The sequence below is a fragment of the Lasioglossum baleicum genome, chromosome 13, assembly GCF_051020765.1.
Source record: "Lasioglossum baleicum chromosome 13, iyLasBale1, whole genome shotgun sequence".
Taxonomy (NCBI): domain Eukaryota; kingdom Metazoa; phylum Arthropoda; class Insecta; order Hymenoptera; family Halictidae; genus Lasioglossum; species Lasioglossum baleicum.
In genome coordinates this window covers 13,597,731-13,614,786 of record NC_134941.1, presented here as the reverse complement: position 1 = coordinate 13,614,786, position 17,056 = coordinate 13,597,731, and the positions used below count along the sequence as shown (strand labels likewise).

At 44.6% G+C, this 17,056-nt stretch overlaps 1 protein-coding gene across 1 annotated transcript in view; it reads left to right on the top strand.

Moving 5' to 3' along the window:
- Positions 1 to 2,866: 2,866 nt before the first annotated feature.
- Positions 2,867 to 17,056, top strand: part of LOC143214871 (prominin-like protein) — a 50,306-nt gene continuing 36,116 nt past the window's right edge. Inside the window, 2 exon segments of the mRNA XM_076436390.1 lie at positions 2,867 to 2,887; positions 2,890 to 3,283. Of these exon segments, the coding sequence (XP_076292505.1) occupies positions 2,867 to 2,887; positions 2,890 to 3,283 (415 nt within the window).

Sequence of the window (17,056 nt, the reverse complement as noted above, 5' to 3'; positions counted from 1 at the left end):
TGCAAGTTTCGACTTGCGAATACAAACACCGAAACCTGCTATTCCTACGGGAGATACTTGTAAAAAAAACCGAAGCTAACTCAGTCCATGAAGATGACGCGGTGCTATTGAGAAAGAATTAGTCGATCGTTGATAAAAACACTTACCGTTTGATTGTCAGAAATCTTTCTTGATCTTTAACGATGGAACAAACGATAAATGGTTTTGATTATTAGAAATCTTCCTTGATCTTGAACGTAAAACAAAGTCTTCTAGAACGTAAGTTCGAGTGGAAAATCGCAGACGAGAAACGATATGTTCATTTCGATACGAGGACTAGTCGGTCTGGTTTCGCTAATGATTTTTTGGCGGTTTCCGGTGGGAAACCAGCTGGTCTAAGCGGTCGCTAGGCACCGGTTTTCGGGTCAGCTGAAAACACAGGCAGCCCGCCGATCGAAATGCAGTTTTTGATGCCGTGACCTGGTTCCGCGGTCTCTGCGGTTCGTTACGCGCGGAACGTAAATGCCACGTGAAACCTACAAATCTGTCCATTTCTTCCAGGTGCTTTTTCTCTCGAATTTTTTCCCATGTTTCCAGGGAAGGGAATATTTCAGTAATAATAGAGAAACGTCGCGGAGTCGTCCGGATTCGCGGGTTCCGCGAGACTTTCTTTTTAATTACGGACGATCACTTTTTTCCCCAACGGAGGAGACGCTCTCCCCTTTTTTCGTTCGATCGAACTGGTCTTCAAAAGTGGACCTCACCGTGAAAGCTTGAACCTCCTGGCATGGAATGACACGGGGACGAGGTGTTGCAGGTGCATCGATTTCCTTTTGCCATCGAAATGCAGTCTTCTTTTCTTCTTTACATCGTGCTAATGGACTTGCTACTGCAAAAATTAATCAGTCCTCTCGATCTAATCAGTTTATCAGACAAGATCGAATTCGAATGTTCTTTATCGATAATCGACCAATTACATAACATTCTAGCTTCGCAGCTGATGCGAAAAATTCTGCTACCGAATTGCTTATCTCGTCACTCAAATTTTGTTCTCTCAACATGGCTTCTAATTCTGTTTAAAGAAAAAAGGTTAGTCTCGTTCTACCTCAAACACGAGTTTCCAATTATTTCAATACAGATAGTAATCTCAAAGAATTATCAATTTGATCAATGTACAAGGTACAAATTTTCTAATCGTCATTGAATTCTAGATCGACTCGGATCGAGGAGACGACGGTGAAAGTGAAAGAGAATTGCTAGAACAAACGCGACGATTAGGAGAGCAATTTTAGAGCAAGGATTCCCTAAACGGGAACATCTCGCCGGTTGCATCAACTCAATTAAATGACGTAAGAGACCGAGCTGCAGCTTTCGTCACGATTCTCACGCTAATCTTTCCGTCGTTCCTTCTTTCGCAGCCCCGCAATTACCGCGCCGTAAACCGTCATCATATTGTGCATGCTCCGCGATGATTAATTAAAACGCGAACCCACCGGAGATATGCGGGAACAAGGACGACCGTTTCAAATTTCCGGGGGAAAATCCTGCGATCCGATTGGCTGGTCCAGGTCCGCCGTTCCGGTCCAGCAATGGCGGCCGCGCGCCAAACTCGATCGCCGAACTGATGCTGTGTACATCCTGATTCTACGATCATCGATCATTGTGATAAATCAAGGTCAGTAGTGATTTAAACTTAATTCACGAATTTGCTCACTGTCATCCTAATTCTTCATCTCGGTTAAATTAATTCTCTTGTTAAGTACATCAATCAGCTTCCAGGAAAATATCTGTGTAGAACGTAAATTAAAAATTATAAGCTACTTTTTATATACATATAACGTAAGCTTATTACGTCATCTTAATTCTTCATCTCGATTGAATTAATTCTTTTTTTAAATACATCAATCAGCTTGCATAAAAATATCTGTAAAAAACGTAAATTTACTTCATTTAATGATAAAAATATGAAATATTCAATTCCCATTTCCGTACCTTATTTCAGTATTCGAATAAGAAAAAAATTAATTCTTCTCGATGTCGAAATCGTAACATCTATCTAAATTTGGGCGCCATCACTGTCACTCCTTCAGTAATCCTTGTCCGTGATCGGGTAAATATTCACGATTTAATTGTATCAAAAACCTAACCAATAACGGTACAATAAATGGCTTGCTAAATTTTAATCAAGGAAGGGAAATAATTAAAATGTACATTGTATTCCAAAATAAAATTTTTATTCTTGAAAATTTATTTCCCTTCATAACATAATCATATTTAAACGCATATTCGTTTATAATCGGGTTCCGGTTAATCGAGGTCCTACTGTATACAGCGCCCGCACTAGCGGTTACGTCGCTCCGGACAAAATGTCAAATTGCCGCCCCTTAAGGATATATACATATATTTTAAAATGGAGGTACATATTTTCTATTTTCAATCAAAATCAAATCATTTTATTTAACTTTAATAAAAGCAAATTTTCCATTAATTGGGTATCTAACACATCAATATTTTTCTCACATTTACAGCCAAAATGGCGCCCCTAAATTTTGGCGCCCCGGACAAATGTCCGGGCCTGCTGTATATAACTTTGTCATTCTTTATTAATTCTTTAAGAATTATTAAAAGCACACATTGCTATAAAAATCGTATTCAATCTACAATAGTTCAGCCTCGACTTTCTTCTAAGACAAAATACATATAATGCATTACACATAACTGTCGATAAAAATATGGAAAGTGCAACAAAAGAAAATCGAGTCACCGCGGGATAAGAAGATCGAGCGGGAGCAGAAGATTCCGAACGTAGGAACGAGCGGATCCGAACTGTTCCGAGGCCGGGCATTCGTCGTCCAGGCAGCGTTGGTTACGGTGCGGAGTGGTGGGGATGGTCCGGTTCCGCGTGCCTCGGCTCGTCAGCGAGAGCCATCAGTCCTAAGCGACGCGTCCCGGGCGCAGGTCGCTGTCATGTGTTCGATTCGATCTCATCCGTGTGGTCGGCCGAGTGCCGTGGTGCATCATGGTTTACTGCCGATTATTCTTCTGGTCGGTTCGCTGCTGTTTGTGCCGTTGCAGGCCGAGGGCCAGGAAACCCTGACGAATCGGATGCGAGTGATCAGCGAGGATCTGGACCGGCAGCTGAAGGGGATCATGGCCATGGAGGCTCTCAACTATTGCAGCGTCAACACGACCGGGCGGCCCTACAACGCCACCACGATGTTCAACCCCAAGGGCATGGGCCAGCTGTACAACGTGACCAACACGTTCATCGACTTCGTTCAGAGCAAACAGGCCTATCCCGAAGGTGAGTTACATCGACTCGATCAATGTCTCTTATTTCTCGTCTCCTCGGGGCAAACCACCATAACCGATTGTAGGGTTAGGTTTATCCGCGGCCTTGGTTACGCCCTGCGCTACGCGCTCGAAAATGGCCGGCTGCTTGTTGATAAACACACCGCTGTCAAAAAAAAATATTGTCGCGATAACAGTCGTTCTTGAAATTCACCGTGCCTCGGAATTCAACGTTAATCGAGCCAATTTTTTACTCGACTCTGTGATTCGATTTGGTTGATGATCGAACAGTTTTGTTAACCACGATTTTGTATATCCATGTTCACGACATTTTGAGAATTATCTGTGCAATGTTATTATTTGCTGCGATGGAACATCGAGCGTGCATGATGAGATTAATTGTACTGAAAAAATGACTTGGGGTCGTGCGTGCTTCGTGGTTTGTTTAGACAGGGACCGGAAGTGAATCTTGGTGATATTGGCACCGTAGGACGCGGAAGTGTTTTTTTGGGAAGGAGATTATGTTTTTTTGTTAATTGTGGATTATTCGTACTGCTGTTGTGTTCCATTTGGGTTTAATCCGGAGGAATTTTATCGAAGTTTTATTGATGGATAGAAAGGACTTCGTAGAGTGATCCTTGAAGGTTACTTTTACCCGGTAACCTTGCGAACGTCATCGGCAGTAATACTATAGGATCTTTATTTTTACTACGACGGGATTAGTCAACGTGCAAATATTATTTATAGACACGCAAATATTTCGCGTTCCTCGTGGGGTTCAGTGGAGGTGTCGAGCGGGTAGCAACCAAAACACCCGCCATATTTGTTGCTACACGGGATAACGATTCAGCTGCACTTGTGCTAATTGCTCAGGGTTGCTTGCATACCTCGGAATGATTCGCATTGGTGATACAAAGCAGCTGGTTAATAATTAAATAAATGCGCCTTTCATTTCTCGTTTAGAATTGCGATATATATTTTATTCATTTAACATATTGGATTTCAAGCGTGCACACGGTTCAATTGACTAATTTACGGAAATAGGAAATTGAGAGAAATTTATTTATAGCATCGGGAATTTCATGGGCTTTCAAATAATTTGATTGGTAAATTGAATTTGTGGAATTTTAATTCAAAATTTTTCAACGGCCACAGGAAGCAATTATCTGCAGAAAATTATGGTAAAAAGAAGAAGGTCGGCTTTGTCATCGCCTAATCGTTCCCCATAGGATCGGTTATCGTAAAAATCCGTCCCAAGCATCAATGAGAAGGGGGCACAGTAATTTTCTTCGTACGGTCAGCGATAAGTTTATGACCGCAGCGAACGCGTTCCACGAAAATCTGGTTTTTATCGCGTAGTGAAAGGCAGGCAGTGAATAGTGTGCCTAAAATCGTTCCATTTTACAGCAGCGACCTATTAAATTACATAACTACATTTTCTATAACCTAAGCGGTACCTTCCAGGCCGGATTTAACTTTAGAATTCAATCACCTGGTAATAATACCTAGTACACTTTACCTTAAATACATCCCTCTATTTAAATGAAATGAGAACTACTTTCTATCCATCTTTGGCAATCAATAGACTGCGGATCTTTATGCAAAATAAAAATTGTCTGCATCGAGATTGTAAGAAATTATTATATTATTATTATTTCTTCCCTTAATGATTTTAATAGAGTAAACATCATATATCGACATCTTCAATTTTGAAAATTCGTCGATAATTTTCAATTTCGTCTTCTCAATTTTGCTATAAATGGATAAAGATCCGCAGTCTAGTAACCAATTATTAAAATAACCGGATAATTAAAACTTTGTGTAAATTCTCTAAAATTCGGCTGGAATCTTTAACAGGAGACGTACATATTTCAAATGTGTAAAATTCTTCCGATCGTAGCCGGGAAAAATAGTAGACATTTTCTATGGCATTATGCAAATATTTTAAATCTGTAAAATTCACTATGCTCCACCTACAGACCTGGGCGAGCTGTCGAAATTTTTCAAATTCGATAAATCAGTACAACAATTGTTCGCGCAGAAAGATTTCCCTGTATCTGCCGTATGAAATATGAAAATAATTCTTGTGGATGGGAATAGAATAGCTGGCGGGCGTTAACGCCGCGTACATCCGGATATTCGATTGGTGCATTGTCAGGAACGGGGAAAATATTGGTAAAAAAGGGAAATTTTGGCACGGAATCGGCGTTTCGGAGCAGATTGTTCCCGAATTCCCACGCGAGAACGGTTCATTGAAAAACGCGATAGCTGAACTTATCCGGATCAATGACCCTCTCGTCGCGTTAACGTAGGAGTAGATGAGAGAGAGAGAGAGCGCGCGAGAGAGTGATAGATAAAGAGAGAGAAGCCCGCGTGCATCTATATCAATTCTAACAGGAAGTTGATAGCGTTCGTCATCGTCGAACACAGAACCGACATGTCTACCGCTGCCAGGCCTTTTCCTATCCGTTCTTTGGCAACACTTTTCTCTCTTCCCCTATAGCTTCCGATTCGGAAGAGCATTGACAGTGAAGGAGCTGTCGATGACGGGCTTATTTATGCTCCCAGCCAGTGGCTCCCAATAGGATCGTCGCGCTGTCGTCTTTGACAGTGACTCGGTAGAATCAAGTCGGAGTCACCTCTTGCTCGATTGATTAGGTTAGAAATAAACAGCTAGCCTTCTCAGCGAATTCTTGGCCGTATTTTCATTATAGAACATCAACTACATCAGAAAATTTTTTCTTAATTTTCGCTAAATTATGTTCATCCAACTTCGTTCATACTTGGTGCAATAGAAAGTATTCAAAGCAACTTGCGGGGGTGGATTCGTCTCGATTAGGCGATTAGAAACCGAGTGACAGTAAAAACAACATTCCGCGTCCCGTCGAATTCTTCAGCATAGCACCGAGACACAATGGAGCGTATAAATGAATAATAAATCACATTATCGTTAGCTCTGCATGCTGTTCGACGCCCCATGCATCCTTCCCCTAATTAGTTCATAAATATTTCGCATAAACATCCGGAGTGGCGAGGATTAACAAGCGTCGCGAACAATCGAGAATAGATGGTTCGAATCTTCCGACCGCGATGCCTCGAAAGTGAGAACTCTTATTGTTTCCTTGTTCGCGATCAGATTTCTACCGGAAACGAGTCGCAGAAATTAGTCGGAGAGAGGATCTATGCTCGAATCGTTGCCAGATGGACTCTGAAAGAGCCAAATGTTCCGACCGATTAAAATCCGCTGCTGACAAACACTCGTTATCATACCGCGAAAGATTGATTTGCCTGTGTACAATCGATTTCCTGCAGACGATTCCGCGATTCCCCGGTTCCGTTCTTTTTCCCGGCTTGTCCGTGGATTTATCGATTATAGTCGCTGCAACATAACGGCATCAATAACAGTACGGATTACACTCGCGAGCAGCCTGAGAAAGAAGTGCGCCCCGCACCTTTTATCGTTTTATCGCGCGGCCAGATAGAAGATCGCCGGTCTGATTGGCGTCTTCAGATGCCTCCATTACTTCCGCGCCACGAACAATTGTGTTTTATTAGCAGTTATTGTTTTATTACTCCGCCAAGTGTTGTCCCAACTTCGTTCTATCTTTTTTTCGTCGCCTTCGAGACGATGCGTCGCTCTTTTTACCGTCCAGGCTTCCTCGTCGATCGTTTTTCGTCACCGACGCAATTGGACGTTTGCAGAAACGATTCCGAACGAATTTGCATAACAACTCCGCTAATCAGTGTCTCGATGATCAGCTCGATTGCGACATCTATCAAACATTGCTTCACCTTTCTCGTCTTTTATCGAAGATTTGTTTGTTATCGACCCGAGAAACTATATCGGGCTTTCTTCGATTACACTCTGCATTAATCGCATCGTTTCCTTTGACCGGATGTGGGTCGAGGTTCTCCGAAAGGATCGCGAATGATAATTACACGTTTCCGCTGCGGATCGACCTATTTTCCTGGAACGAGCTTCAACAGGTTGACCTACATTCACCGAAAGAGTAAATTCTACGACTAATTTGACCCGGTTCCGATAAGGATCAGCGCATTTTCTTGCTGATTTATCCGCGTCATCGAGACACGCATCCCTGCCATAATCTAAAATAAAACACCTTTCGTTACACGATTTAACGAGGCCAGAATAAACCGCGTTCTGCAAGCTTGCGCTAACAAAATTGTTAGCACTCTGATGCATGAGCGGACAACTAACGAGGTCAACCAGCATTTCTTTCAACGAAGACGATCTTCTGTCCTTATAGAGATTCAATGGGGAGATTCGCTCATTGTCTCTTCTCCTACGAATGTTCAGACAATTCCACAGCTCGCTGAGATTCTTGGGGTCCCATGTTGGCCATATAACGGCCATGAAGACTGCCAGTGGGTTAACACTGTCCCCATAAAAATTTAACGACGCGAGAACAGCTGTTTTCTCTCGTCCCGCTCAATCTGAACGCGAAGATCAATTTTTATCAACGTCTCGCAATTTTTCTTGTCGATGCTCGTCGACTATTCGCGAGATAATGCACGAGAGTTCCCTGCGACGAGCATAATCGATCTCGTTGGCCGATTTTTCCGCCAAAGGCCATAGTCGTAACAGAAACAAGCAGAGAGAGAGAGAGAGAGAATACGTTCTCGTTTCAATATTCCCTCGAATTACTTAATTTCTCCTTTGTCCGCGTTCTAGTTGCTGCGAGAGCTTCGATTCGCAGCTACGCTCGCAATTTATCGACTATCCGAGTGGCCCAGTCTGTGATTGGAAATTCTTCGTGATACAATCCCGCCCCTGCGAAACAGTCGATGGCAATTTTTCCCCTATTTACCGGAGAGAGTCTCGACGGAAATGGGAACGCGAAAGCCTTTTTCAGGAAACTGCGACGCGACACGTCTGCTTAGCGTCGACGCTAAGTGGAACATGCTAAACTATTATAGTGTCGAACAGCAAACATAGTTTACAGTTAGGCTCTATTACCGGAGGCTCGCCGGGAACCTGCAGTGCGTGCGTTCGAGCGATTTGCGTAGCCGAGGATTAGAAAATTGTGCTAAAGACGAAGTCGAAAACTGAGGGGAAAGTCGCGTGAGATTTCTGGAGCTGAAAATTTAGTGGAGAGAAATTTCGTGGGATTTGGTAAAAAAAATAGGGTTCGCTCTGGCTGAAAATTGCACGAAAGATGATGCATTAAAATTCCTTTCCGCGTCCGTTATCTGCTTATCCGCTGCGAGTCGCGTAATTTGTTAGCCGCGGGATCGATGCGCATCTTTAAATGATCGGTGAGCTATTAGCGAAATTAATCCATCGATCATCTCACGATTACTGGCCTGCCTTTTTGTCTTATCCATCGCCAGATGGTGCGGCCGTGCGTGCATAAATTTTCCGACGCATCTGCATAAACCGCTGCGAAGAAACAATAAAAACTACCATCGCTGATTATACTCGTGACAGCAGGGAATAGATAAAACACAATATTGTCCATTAAACAAATTAAAAGATATTGTGCTTTTTACAACATCTCGAAACGACTACCACAGCGAGTTTATTCATTTTTATTCAACACTTGTTTGTCGCAATCAAGATAGAATATATTCATCTGGCTTCTATTGATTATTAATTCGATTTCAACGCGATAATAAAAGAACTGTGTCATACTCTCATTACTAGCTGATATCAAGATAATCTTTGATTCGTCGAAGAGAACAATTTTCGTGAAGCTCTCACTCGATGAAAAACACTCCGAGACGCCTAATCACCTTTCTCAATAAACCGAGCCACAATCGCACTGAATCACGCGTTCGAGCTATTGTTAACACAAAAGTAATCGCGAGATAAGATCTCTCCAGGAAGCCAAACAATTTAATTAGACCAGAAAAGCATTCTGCTAAACGAGACAGCATGTATCACGTTTATTTTCACCGTGACGATTCCCGTGCTAGTGAAATGACCGAGATTGTTTCGCTCACCTTGAACACAATCTAACAAAGGGACGAAGGAGGTTAGCCCGATCGATTATCGAACAATCTAACGCTTACCACGGAAGAGAATGTAATTACGGCAACGGTAATTACGTTTTTCGTACTCGTTGCACTTCCGGACGCTTTCAATCGCAAAAATCGAGGCGTGCTCGTTTTCAAGCTCGATCGATCGACGCCACCTCTCGAATATTTAATTAGCAAACAATAGGGACTCGTCGTTAATACTCCGACGGCTCCCCTCGCGTCCGCGCAAGCTGCTAACGAGAAGATCAGAGATCTCGCGTCACGCTCGTTAATGTTGTTAATAATCCCTTTTCGTTATATTCTTCGCGGCATTGTTCGCGGCGAGTGATGCGTTCAAGTCCCGGTACCACGATGAAACTCTCCTGCAACCGCTCGATCAGCCTCGCAAATTTTTCCCCGCGAGAAACACCAACACGGATCCCGAATTTACACAATTTTTCTCGAGGAAATACACTTCTCTACGAAACTACTTACACCGTTTACACGTGTAAATTACCGCTGGCCCGACAATCCTCTTCGCGAAAGTCAGTCGGAGCGTGCAAGACTCACGTTTCGTCGGAATAGAATATATTTGCATATTAATTAGCCGCGATATTGATCGCGTTACCGTTCGCGGGCAACCGCGAAAAATTGTCCGCCAGCTACGCTACGTTTTACTTCCTGTCTGAGCCGACTATAACGCGAAATAAAAATGTCTCACCTTCTGTAATGTAAAACTTTACACGTAAATGCATGACTATACATAGTGACTTGAACGTAGACTCTAGTTTTATCAAACGTACACCGTCCAGCTAATTTCGGACGGAGGATTAGCAATTACGCGGACCGAGCAGCGTAAAAGCGAATGGCCGGCTGCGGAATCATTATCGTCGGCGGTCTAGCGCGAAATTTTCACGACTAATTTGCATCGTGCGCCATCAACCGTCGATTCCGTGTCATCGGGACATCAGCCTTTTGATCGGCAGCGATCGAGAGCCTTGAAAATCCCGAGCGAGCGTTCACGACCGGGAAATATTCAACGCGAAAATTCGCGAGGCTTCCTCTCCGCGAAATCGAGTCTCTTTTATGCTCGCTCTTTCCCGCGTTGCTCACTTTTCGTGCAGCGTTTGAACTAACGAGTCGACGAGCCGGGGTGCGATTCGGTTTAACTTGATGACATCGCAGCCAACGAAGTATCCTGTGTCTAATTAGCGACGACGCGTCCGTCGATCGCATCGCACGGGTTCGTTAGCATTATTAATTTATCTTTTAATCCTTATCGGCTTTGAATCTTTTATTCAGTGCGTTAATGGGAGCCTTTTAACTTTTTGCACAGTGTAAAAGTAATTCCCGACGAGAGTTCTTTGCTTCCGTGAATTCTGTGGTCGTAAAGAAAAACGCCGCATGTTACAATTTCAAAAAATTTGGGTTCATACATTAATTTAGCTTTTAGGATTCACCAGAAACAAACTCCATGAAAATAAACTCGAAAGGTTCGGAAAATAATGCAATTTAACCAATGTCCTATGTCAAAGAATTAGTAATCGAAACTTTAAACGGCAATATCTCGAAAGTGAAAGTATGCGACGTCCTTCCTTACAACCACAGAATTTTCTTCTACAATTTCGAGTCCAGAATATTTTTCTACCGCGTTTGCACCGCATCGGCCGCACTGTGTGCGCCATGGACGAGCCGCAGGGATTCGAATCGACCGGAACTCTGGAAAACGGGGGGTCCACGGGGGTCGGAAGCATCGAAGGGAAGGGTTTCACGGGTGCACCGGCCGCAGCCCGACTAAATTGCAGCTTATACTGTCCAAACAGTGCAACGACGAAACAGACGCGAGAAGGAAACTGCATTAACATTCTGCAACTTGTTCGCAGAGAGCCCAAGGGTCTCTCTCCAGACCGGGCTTGTTCAGCAAGGCCACCACCCCGTGGAAAATTAAATTCAAGTTGGATACCCGCGCCTCGGCGAACTTTGATTTATTATTCCTCGTGCGGAGTGCGGAATTCTTTATTTCGTGCGGGGAACGCGTTCCCCGCCCTTGCACCGGCACGACGCAGTTTTGTTCCCACGATGTTCCCCCTTCGTCTCACTTATTTATCTTGCTCGGACTGCGAGACATTTTTATTTATGTGCCCGAAGGCTAAAGACCGAGTTCCCCGAGTTCTGAAATCACTGGCCAACTTTTCCAACCTCTCTTTTCCTACGTGCTGCGGTTTCTCGCACGTGTGATTCTTCACTTTTAGAAAAGTGGAGCTAAAACATACGCGAATGGACCGGAAGTCTCGTCACGTTCCTCCGGGAAAGTCGGGAGATATGATTTACTTGGATCGCCCGGGATCGAGCAGTGAAATTACCGCAGCTTTGTTCATGCCAAGCTCGCGAAGCTTGACCCTTTGGACTCGAATTTTTTGAAACAGTTATCAAATGATTAAATTCTTCTGTATTCTAGAAATCGCTAAAACTTGAAATGCATGAGAAAACAGGTTCAATTCCATGTGAATAGTGTAGCAAAGATTATATGGAATAAAAACCTTCTAGGGTGAAAGGGTTAATACACGAGCGAATAGTCGGCTTTCTCATTTAAAAATAAATCGTTCTACTGTATCTCGAGCGATACCGTCGTGTGGCGTTCGTTGAATTATCTCTGACGTTGCTCCTCTGCCGAGAATTTAATGAATAGTTAATCCCGCTCGCTGTCATACTTCGCGAGCCGTCCATGCTGCGATACGAGCCATAGCGCGAGTCTACGACGTATACCGGTTTGATAATAATTTACGTCGCTTCTGGCATTCATTTAAATCCGAGCCAGCATCCCCTAACAAGACGTTCTCCGCGCTTAGTTTCGAAAGCGGTGGATGAATAAGATAAAATCGCGATAAAAATCCCTGGGAGTCGGTTGGAAAATTAAGCGCGAGAAGTAGAATAAGAATCAGAGTAACTTCACCGATCTCGGAAGTCGCTGTCGAATTTAAGCCATTGTCGTGGCGGATCCTAGCAAACGGAGAGAGTCGGAGCCTGGCGAAATCGATCCACTTGGCAGCGTTTAAACGGGACCCGTTTCACGGCTACGGGAACCTTGAAGGAAGCCCGGAATGGATCGCAATCTAGCTACGTCGTGCACAGAGGCAGGAAACGTTCGCTGGAATTCGGTGGCGAATGGCCGACGAATCGAGAGAGGGTGGGGTAGCTTGGGGGGGTTCGAGAGCGTTTGTGCGACATCGAATTCAATTCCGCCGCCGTCTGGCTCATTAACGTCTCTCTTTGTCATCGCGACTTCGCTTCGTTACTTCCACGGGGCTCCTCCTACGTTTCGGTGGGCCGGACTTTGGCCCGCGACAGACCCGACAGCATCGTAAATCCCCGTGAAAGCAACCCGGCTCTCCATTAAATTGTCGGATCTAGCCCGCGAAGTACATATTCGACTATAGTCGCTCGCCTCTGTTCGATAGGAACGCCCGAAAAATCGGTTTCCCATTTCCGAACCGCTCCACGCACTTTGCCTTTCCACCTGAAACGTTGCATCAGACGAACAAAAGCGTATTACTCGTGCAATTTTATTTTTTAAAAGCGAGTTCGGGGACTCTGACCACCGCTTTAAATGTCTTGTGCAATGCTTTCTAAAGATAATTATTACAATTTTGATGATATCGATGCATAAAAATGTATGAATGATGTCTACATATGTACAAACAACCCTGTAAAGTTTCATGAAGATTCGTTGACCGGTTTCGCAGTAAAAAATTCCCGAAGTGCAGTGAAACGCGAGAAATGGCAACATTCTCTTAACGATGATAACGAACTCGGAGAGAGGGATACTAATCGAAATATCTGTGGACGACAATTAACAAAAATGTTTCCCAGCAACTCGCTGCGAGAAGTAGCCTCGTTTCCGGTGTTGTCAGAGAGCTTGGCGTGGCCATTCTTCGCAGTGTCAGAAACGTTTCGCAGCAGCGCGATGCAAAGGTCCCCGGTGACCTTTAATCTACGGCGATTAAAGAGCCGAAGCCGGGGCGCAATTAAGAGCAGGCCCGAGTGCTTGGGACAAAGAGGGACCTCGGCGCAAGAGTGTACAAATAAGAACGCTCGTTACTCGTACGCCTCTCCACCCGCTGCGGAAAAGCGAAGAGTATTTGTTCCGTCTCGATGCTGGTGAAACGACGACAAAAAACGTGAAAAGTAGAAGGAAGGGACGAGTAAGTACAATCGAGTCTACGCATCCGAGATCGCATTTCCTGGGATTTGCCGTTATCCACTGGAAAAAGAAGAAGCTTCGAGGAGCTTTCGAAAGAGTTCAGCGATTTTCGTTTCCTCGAAGAACCGTTCGATTCGAGAGAAACTCGTTTGCGCGATCCGATTCCTTTCCTGGCGGATAGAAATTCGCGAAGTTTCTTGCACAATTTGGAAATAATCGCAGCACGGTTCGAGCCAATCGATGAGGCTATTCGATACGATAGGAATCCGCGGAGTTCTGCTAGCCAGGTAGGAAAAAATGGAAAGTTCCGGGAACCGTTGACCCGACGAAACGAAAATGCGGTTTAATCGAGGTTTTCAGCGCGAGTCTGATTTCCTTGAAACCAATCCTTCGGTTTCCCCATTCATTATGCAGACTGTTCGAGAGGGAAACGGTTTTCGAGCACACCGTTTTCACGAACACCGGCAACGCGCGTCGAGCTTCGTTGAAAACATGATCGATCCGTTCTATTTTCGTTTTACTCGCGCCCCTATCGACGCCGCGTATCGAATGCACTCGTGTGCGCGCAATAAACAATAAATAAACGTGACACTTGGCGTACGAGCGTCGAGCGGGCCAGGGGAAAGCACTTGGACGATCGTCTCGTAATCCTGCATCGCCATAAAGGTGTGTCGAAATGGAGCTGCCGCCTGACGCCGGGAAATATTGGTTTCTGATCGGCGAACGAGAATCGCGAGTACCGCGTTCAACGATATGCCGGTTACCTTTCTCGATAAGCTGATCGAGTTGATGGCGGCACAATTAACGGGAAATTGAAAGCATCGGGACGCGCCGGAAATGGGAATTTATTCGTTATAGTGCAATCGGGGGGTTCGAGAGGGAATAGTCGACGAGACAGACCGCAATAGGATTTTCTACAGAGACCGACTATTAACATTAATATATTGGGAGTACAAATAAGTGTCCGCCGTTTGAAATCAGATTGCGCAACCAGTAAGTTATGGCAGGTAGTGTCAGATGTAAGACGTCATATCGTAACGTCAACAAAGCAAATCTGTCAACAACATAATCTCGAAATATTAGTGTTTGTGTATCAGCGTCGTATATTTTTTTCGTGCGGAAATGTCGAGTTTTGAGCCGAATAAGCGTCACTTGCGGGAAGTTCTGATTTACTTCTTTAATTTGAAGAGATCTGCAGCTGAGGCGCATCGATTGCTTGTAGAAGCATATGGTAAGGCTGCATTAAGTGAGAGAAGTTGTCGTGAGTGGTTTCAAAAGTTTAAGAAAGCTATTTACTCCAGACACTACAAAATCATTCTTCTGCATGATAATGCTCGTCCTCATGTTGCGGCGTCGGTCAAAACCTACTTGGAAACACTTAATTGGGAAGTTTTACCCCACCCGCCGTATTCAACAGACATTGCTCCTTCTGATCACTACTTGTTTCAATCGATGACGCGTGGCCTGTCTGAGCAGCACTTCACATCATATGAAGATACCAAAAATTGGGTCGATTCATGGATAGCGTCAAAAGATGAAGCCAGAAAGATGGGAAAAAGTAGTGTCCAGCGATGGACAATACTTTGTAAAAAACATAAAAACGGCGGAGACTTATTTGTACTCCCAATATTTCAGAAAGACCTTGTTCGAATTCAAGAAGACGGTCAAAGGGTTCCTTTCACGGAATCGTCGGGGAAACAAGTCCATTCATCCGGCAGTTTACGCTCTTCACGGGTCTATCCGAGCGCGTCGCGTTTGTCGCAAACATTCGGGTCGAAGTTTGCCCGCTTGATGATTGAATTTAACGCACTGCATACCCGAGCGACACGCGTGCAGAATGCACCCGCGTGCGTAAACGTGACTCACGAGGGAGGAAAACGACACTCGTCGCTCGCCCTCTCGCTCACTCCCGCGTTCGCTCGTTGTCTCTCCCATTTTCTCGCTCGCTCTCGTATTCACTATTTTATTCTCTCACTCGCTTTCCCACTATTTTACTCCCCGATTCTCTCTCTCTCTCTTGGTGTCTATCTCCGTCGCTCGCAGCGGCCCGTTTATTCGCATTGAACCTCGCCTGAGCCGGGCGAACGTACTCTGCGAATCGTTACTTTCTGCCCGGTGTGTTCCCCTATCCGGACGAGAACGACGTGGCGGTTTTGCACGCACGCACACCCACGCACCGAGCCGTCGCTCCATTGTGCCGGATCCTAGCCGCGTCTCTCTGACTCACGTACTCGCTCTCGTCTCGTTCATTAAGCAACCGGCGTGTGTAAAGTCGTCGCCGTTCCACGACAGCTGCGCTCCGTGGGGAACGTCGTCGACGACCACGACGGACTTCTGCTTCTGTTTCACCCTTTATTAAGACCATTCTCGTCATTGCTCTGCACTTTTCTTCAGACACTTATTCATTAGCCTCGCCCGACTGCCCGATCCTTCGACGTATCCCACGAAAATCGCCGACACAGGTTTCATAGACAGTCTTCACCGACAATAATTTTGATCGACAACGGCTTTAGTCAACGACAACATTATTCGATATTAGCCCTTTGCACTCGGAGCTGTTTTAACTGGAAAATTAAACACTTCTTCCGATCTAGAATACTTCCATTCCCTATGATTTTTGAAATTTTATGGATATGAAATTGGTATAATACCTCATACAATACCTAAATGTTTAGTAATTGATTAGATACCGATATATTTAATAATGTAAACAATATTTTGAATAATACAACAATTTTTAGTGGTGCCTCAGAGTGGACATCCGAGTGCAAAGGGTAAACTCGAAAGTGAAACATTTCTTTCGACCAACAATATTTCCATTGCCTATGATTTTTCAATGTTTATGAATTTGAAATTGATATAACACCTCGTAAAATACTTACATGCTTAGTAATTGGTTTGATAACAACATATAGCAACGTGCAGCAATTTTTAGTGACGACCCTGAATCACCACTCAAGTGCTAAGGGTTAATCAACACGATACAAATCATTTAATCGATGCAACGCCGTTCCTTCCCCAGGCTTCTTGCAGTACGGAAAACTCTAATGTCCGTTCGCTGGTAATTGATTAGACAGCGACACATTTAATAATGGAAACAATTTTTTGGATAATGCTACAGCAATTTTTACTAGCGCCTCTCCAGAGTCACCACTCGAGTTATGTACATAGTATATTGATGCACACATAATCTTCGTATCAGTTTCTGTCGCAAATCCCACGAAAAAAAGTTCGCAAAAGCGGTGTCGTTTAATCGGCGATCAAGAGACGCGTTGAACCTCGGATTCCGAGCGGAGATTCCACAGACTGCAGTCGACTGCACTCTCGAGGGAGAGAAAGAGGGGGAGGTGTAAGTCTGCATCGCAGACGCGGGGATACACGTGTGTGGGACTGTCGCGTATGCACTCGCTCGTATGCACCTGCGAGACACATGTCGTGCACGGGTTGCCAGCCCGGGGAAGATGGGAGACGTTGTATCCCTCCCGTGCAGCCGGGACTAAATTTCCAGGAGCATCCGTGGAACAAGTTTCCCGGTATTTTTATCTCGGACGGGTCGCCTTCTTTCTCGTGACGACACCGTCAAATCGTGCGCGAAATCCTATAGCC